The sequence below is a fragment of the Oncorhynchus gorbuscha genome, linkage group LG04 (assembly GCF_021184085.1).
Source record: "Oncorhynchus gorbuscha isolate QuinsamMale2020 ecotype Even-year linkage group LG04, OgorEven_v1.0, whole genome shotgun sequence".
In the NCBI taxonomy this organism is placed as follows: Eukaryota; Metazoa; Chordata; class Actinopteri; order Salmoniformes; family Salmonidae; genus Oncorhynchus; species Oncorhynchus gorbuscha.
The window spans coordinates 51238348-51244646 of NC_060176.1; the positions used below are offsets into that span (position 1 = coordinate 51238348).

The window sequence follows — 6299 nt, forward strand, 5'->3', positions numbered from 1 at the left end:
AAGAGGCAGACAGAGCTGAGGTCAGAGGCAAGCTAATGAGAAGAACCAAGACAAGGACCATGCTGCCACAACCACTGTATGTCTCTCTCTCTTACGTAACCAAAGTGCTTCCCGTAGAAATAGAATTCTAGTTTTACGGTGCTTCCATTACTCGAGCGACACCCATTTCTATGGACACAAGCCAGGTTAAATGAATTTGGTAGGATCTCTACAGGAAAGAGGAGTCAAACAGGAACATCACACGTGGGTGTAATCATAACCATCACTTTACCACGGGGGTGTTGTCCTTACAAAACAACTTTTCGTTTGAATGGCTATCAATTGAGAGAGTAAAAGAATAAACAATCGGACTATATAAATTTTGTATAAAAATTAAAGCATTACTTCTGTCCACCATCTCAACAACCAATTCAAGCAGCCGTTTCATGCGAGGAAATAGAAGTAGTGTGTTATTTTCCAGTTGCAATGCCAATGTGACAAATGTTACAGTCTGAATCTTTTTCAAGCTTCCTCAGTGCAACAAAACGCTTTACCAGACCCGACTCAATTCTCTGTTCCCTGACAGGAGGGAGCTGGAAACCGCTGACATGATGGGACATTTGTGAAATGAAGGAATGTAAATGTGAGTGGAGAAAAAGGAAAAAAAGAAAGAAAAGTATCGCCTGAGGCTTTGTAGAATTCGTTCTGTCAGTATTTAAAAAGGACTTCATCAAAACACCAGGAAAACTTGAGTTTTACTCACAGGTTGTTTGTCTCTATGAATAGCAATCTTTGACAGTAAATACTTGAAATTAAGCACTTAAAACCGATGAGGTGTGTGAGAACCTCAATAAGCCAGTCATATCATCGTACATATTTTTTTGTAAAAGTTTATTTATTTATTAAATAAATAATGCACTTTTGTACACAATAAGTTAATTATCAGAGTAATGGTTCTTCTTGTATGATCAGCGTCATCCTTCCCAGCCTAACACAGCCATGTCCATCTATCCTCAGAGAATGAATCACAGTCTAAGTTAATGTATCTTCACAAACACAGCCTCCCCTGCCTCTGCTCTGCAGAAGTGCTGTGTACATTACAGTCGACTAGTCCAGCTCCACTTACACCTGGAGCATCCATCAGCCCTTAGGGTTCTACTTTGATTAGAAAAACATCAACTTTATCTGGTCCCAGCCCAGTTCCCTTTCCACTTCCACACTTCCATCTTCCTCAAAATCGGATGGGTTTCACATTCGTACCTCCATCCCCTCATCATAACATCCAGTCTTCTTATCTTCCAATGATCAACATACAGATCAGCCCTTTCCAGAGTCTGTCCATCAAGATTCAGCTGCACCTCTGCTGATAGATTTGCAAAAGGTTACCAATCAGTAGTCCATCACTTTACACAGGTCTGACCCCATACACTGTCCTTTCGCCTTGCACTGCTTTCTGGTTCAGTTGAAGCGCTGCAGCAGCATGTTGAGTGAGTACTCCATGCGTTGGCGCAGGTCTGCGGGGCAGCCGGAGGTGAGCAGGGAGCTCAGTCTGAAGGTGGAGGACACACGCTCCTCGTTGATGTATGTCAGCAAGTACTCCTCCCGCTGGGTGCACAGGATGATCTTAGTGTGGTCATGGTAGAAGTTGACCTGTTAGAGAAATATATGGATATGAATGGTTTAATAAAGTCTTGACAGGATAGGACATGGAACAAATAGCATAGTACCAACATGTCTGGAGACATTAGACCCCTTTCGGGATACTAATGACAAGTGTGCCTGAAATGTGTCATGTGTTAGAATAAGCTCATTTGAGTTGTTCTGCTGGTTTACCGTAGCTGCACGGTGTCATGTATTTTCTTGGCTGAGTAATGTCTAATTTGGCTGTGATGATGATGATGATGATGAGTGTGTTTACCTGAAATGTGCCGTCGTTGAAGAGCATCATGAGGGCACGGTCAGACTTGAGCCACTGCAGCAGGTAGAGTCTGGGCATGTGTGTGTCTGCCTGGCTCACCAGGTCTCCACCCTACACAGCAAACACAGGAACAGGTTCATCATTAGACTGAGAGAAGACTAGGAAAGAAAAGAGGTGGACGGAGGACAGGAAAGTATAGGAGGGTGGAGCAGAGCAGAGGACCGGGAGGTGGAGAGAGGAAGAAAGGACCGGATAGGAGGTGAAACAAATGAGGAGATGGTAACAGTAGGAAGAAATTGAGAGGAAAGATAGAATAGAGAGGTTGCTGAATATAGGAGCAGGAAAGGAAAAGAGAGGAATAGAGGATGAGAGGAGAGGCTATAGAAGCTATATGGTGAAGACTTACATCCATCAGGTTCTCTTCCATGTAGTGGGCGAAGTACTTGAGGACGGTCACCTGACCTACAAAGTGCTCAGGGACGTCAGAGGTGGAGAACACAGAGCACTGACCCAACTCAGCATAGTAGTGGACAGTCCTACAGACAGAGAGAGAAGAGAGAGTGAACAACCCGAAAACACCTGTTGGGCTTCTGAAGGACAAGACGCATGCGAAACAGATTGATTTGATTTATTTATCAAGGTATGAAAGCCTAAAGGACAAAAATACCTTCTGACTTTGTTTACTTTTACATCTGAAGCCGGGACTACTTTCCAGTACAGCCCAAACTATCTCCAACTAAGGTATGAGTGATATATTGTGTGATAAAGAGAACAGAGTACGTACTTCTTGTCTGCGAGGAGGCTCATGTGTGTCCCGTTGTTGAACAAAACTCCCACTATGTGGTCGGAGAGCTGGTAGCCAAAGCCATACTTGTTGGAGTAGTCCACCCACTTAGTGACCCACTGCAGGTTACTGCACTCTGTCCCTTTAGGGAGGTCACCCGCTAGAGAGAGAGGGAGAGGAAAGGTAGTTGTGATTAAAACACAATTCAACCATATGCAATAACAAAGGGAGTCCCAATTATCATATAAGTTCCACTGGTGTTGGAATCATGTCTCTACATGGTAGTAAGTACTACAGTGTAATTACACTGTACCTGCCTAATGTCAACAAACGCAACTCTCATCCTCAGGATTATAAATGCATTAGGCTTACCTTTGGGCATGTTTTCCAGGCATCCTCTGAGAACGCTGGCAACTGTCTCAGCCACACTGCCAGTGGTGCTGTCCTCAAGACATTCACTACTGCTGCTGCAGCTACCCAGACTGCCCCTGACAATAAGCCGTATGGGGTCTCGTGTCGTCGGGGGCAGGCCCTCGGTTGACGGGGCGACCGGCCTCCCAGCAGATGGTGACAGTGGCCTTCCGTCCTGAGAGGAGGCGAAAGAGAGAGGGGTTAAATAACATAGCCTCACACTTTCCTTTCTCATGACTCAGCATTTCCTCATAAAATGACTTTCTATTTTCTTTTGATCATGACTATCACCTCAGTAATCTGTTTGGTCTGCTGGCTGATGACTGTCTTCTTCAGGTCATGTCGAAGCTTGTAGATCTCCTCTTCCTCTTTGGTGAGTTTATCTACCAGAGACAACACACAGTCAGCATTCATTCTGGATGGCCTCACCCTGCAAGCCTCTCATTCAAACCGGATGTGTGATTAGCTAGGAAATTTGCCAAAAACTATCATGGCTAAATCTGTGGATTTATGACACCCCAGCTTTTACCACCACTCGTTAATTAGCAAAAATGTTGAATTTCCTTTCATGCAGTAAACAAATACTGATTTATGAATTGGCGACATTGGCTAAAGCTGTCTGGCGTAGTGAATGATTGATATACTCACTCAGAGTCTCGTAGTATTTGACCTTGTCTCTTTTCCCGCCGAAGAGGGCGGCCGCTGCCTTCTTGAAGAAGCTCTTGGCAGGGCTGGAGACGTGGAAGTCTGGAGCAGAGTGGCAACAACTAGCAGGGAGACGCTCTGGCACGAAACCCTGAAAGGAGGGAGAGGCGAGAGATGTTAAGAGAATAATGGACAACATATACTTGAATGAAAACATATCACAATATATAAGCAGGGTGTTAAAAAGGATGTTAAAAAGAAACTAGGTTTGCAGTCTCATGCTCCATATGGTACAGAGAGAGTTAGAAAAAGCTAACTCACCTGTGTGAAGAAGTCATGGCGCAGTATGTGGTCCAGGTGAGGTCTGTCCTCTGGGGTCTTGGCCAGGAGGCTGGAGATGAGCTGTTTGGCCTGGGGCGACAGGGAGGAGGGCAGGGAGTAACGCGCCTCCCGAATACATCTGTACGTCTCCTTCAGATTGGTGGTCTCAAACGGGGGTCTGCCCAGGAGCATGGTATACCTGCAGCACAGAGGAGCGGGAGAGACTTAGTTAGAGACTGGTTGTCATTACAGTGCATTTACATAGAGAATGTCATTTTCCAGAGCCTTCTATTGACAAGAAATGTATACATATAGTAGTGCACTCACATGACACAGCCCAGGGCCCAGACGTCCGACTCACAGCCATGGCCCTGCTTGTTGAGCACCTCAGGGGACAGGTAGTTGGGCGTCCCACAGATGGTCTTCTTCCTGTTCCCAGCAGACTCCAACTTGGCAGCCAGCCCAAAGTCTCCCACCTTCAGCTCCATCGACTCACTCACAAAGAAGTTACCTAGGAGTGGAGAAGATTTCAAATATTAAACCATCTACTGTATGTGAGTGATCAATAACACAAGGTGGTTGGTTTGCTGGTCATGACAGGTAAAGGTTGCAGGTTTGGATATCTATGCATATGGTGGTTGGCCGATTTAACGATAAAGACTCTGGCTTCTATTGTGTGTCTTGCTAGATGCTTACCCAGTTTGAGGTCTCTGTGCAGGATCTCTTGCTCATGTAGGTACTTCAGCCCTGAGACGATCTGACGGAGGTAGTATCGCACTTCAGGCTCAGTGAGCACTTTGCGTGCCTTCAGGATGTGTGCCAAAGACTGCGCAAAGAGAACATGGGGGAGAATGCATATTAGATCAGTCAAGGCAGTCAGCCAACTATGGAAAGTAAGAACATAGCTTTCACATTAGCCAGAGACATGACCGCCCGTTGAGGGCTGTGGTTTAGAAATAAAGGCTCACTATTTAAGTAGAACATTAACACTCACTCTTCTACTGCAGTATTCCAGGAGAATGTAGATGTTATCTTTGTCCTCGAAATGATGGTAAAAGTGCACGATGTGTTTATGGTGGAGAACTCTATGTAGCTCGATTTCCCTGTCAATCTATGGAGAAGAGATATAGTGATGATTAAAAGGAATTAATTAGATTTAGTATCAGTCTATATCGCTTTATAATAACACGAGATGAAGCGTGGCGAGCGCTCTTACCTTTTCCCTTTGGTGAGGTTTGGAGACGCGCGTGTGGGGAATAATTTTCGCTGCGTAAACTTTACTCGTGGACAGGTCGGTCATCTCATAGCACTTGGCGAAGCCTCCCTGAAAATAAAATATCACAATCATATTGATAAGCTTATTTACCAACCTAATTCAAATTGTGCATGCTTTGTAATAACAATTCCCGAAGTGGACACCTATAAATAATCATATTGTCTTGGCGTAATTTGCGTTGTGCTATAATTCACTGATGGCTACCTTTCCCAGAACTTTCCCACGGCAGTAACATTTCCCGCTGGCGTGATCCGTGACAATCCTCGCCATCTCCGCAGGTGCCAGACCGTGATCCTCCGTCCTCTTTCTCCGCAGTTCACAGGACTCCTGCAGTTTGGGCTCGCACATCCTGTTGATATTCGTCGGCTGTTCAGCGATATTCCTAAGTAATTCCATTTCGAGGCTGTGTCTTCACTGCGCGTACTCTGAATGCAGTCTGGAGAGGCTGGGTGTTTGGGTTTATATGGAAGCGCATGCCCTGGCTCTCTGACGTCACGCGTGAAAATCTTCTATATCAGGGGTTCCCAAACTCGGTCCTGCCCCCCCCCCCCCCGCCCACACAGCTGCTTATTGCCCTAGCAATACATGGTTGGGGGTGGGGGGGGGGCTAACCTAGTATATGGTGAATTAGTCATAAAAAACGAATGATTAAATCATGTGCTTTGTAAATGATGTGCAGTAATACATGTGTTGTGAAATCAGATGCATTGCCACATCTTATAGAAATGCTACAAAGCTGTGAGTGTAAATGAAAACTACTATGGATCAAAAACTGTAAAATAAAAATGTATTAAAAAATGAATACATCTATGGCTCTCTGCCACTCTAATCTTAATTAGAGTCTCTAGCACCATCTGGTGGTTTTACAGTCCTCCGGGTTGAAATACAGTATTTAGGATCTGACAGAATGTCAGAGCAGATTACCATAGTCCTTGCTTGGATGCTTTAGCCAGCTCCTGGTCTTT

General features: G+C 45.1%; 1 protein-coding gene across 1 annotated transcript; it reads right to left on the reverse strand.

The window, feature by feature from the left end:
* Nucleotides 1-860: 860 nt before the first annotated feature.
* LOC124033271 (serine/threonine-protein kinase PLK2-like) lies at nt 861-5759 on the reverse strand. The gene is made up of 13 exons (XM_046345252.1): nt 5539-5759; nt 5275-5382; nt 5053-5169; nt 4755-4884; nt 4386-4569; nt 4059-4257; nt 3741-3888; nt 3384-3475; nt 3054-3267; nt 2682-2841; nt 2304-2433; nt 1898-2008; nt 861-1629 (listed from the first exon to the last, which is right to left on the reverse strand). The coding sequence occupies exons 1-13, from the start codon at nt 5728-5730 to the stop codon at nt 1438-1440; spliced, it is 1977 nt and encodes a 658-aa protein (XP_046201208.1). The 5' UTR covers nt 5731-5759; the 3' UTR covers nt 861-1437.
* Nucleotides 5760-6299: the final 540 nt, after the last annotated feature.

What these genes read in the sequence shown, in the direction of transcription:
- LOC124033271 (XM_046345252.1), bottom strand. Translation starts at nt 5,730, where the DNA reads ATGGAATTACTTAGGAATATCGCTGAACAGCCGACGAATATCAACAGG. An exon ending in TGGAATACTGCAGTAGAAGA is followed by an intron (nt 4,885 to 5,052) that starts GTGAGTGTTAAT and finishes CTCTTTGCGCAG; the next exon opens with TCTTTGGCACACATCCTGAA. An exon ending in TGGAAGAGAACCTGATGGAT is followed by an intron (nt 2,009 to 2,303) that starts GTAAGTCTTCAC and finishes TTTGCTGTGTAG; the next exon opens with GGTGGAGACCTGGTGAGCCA.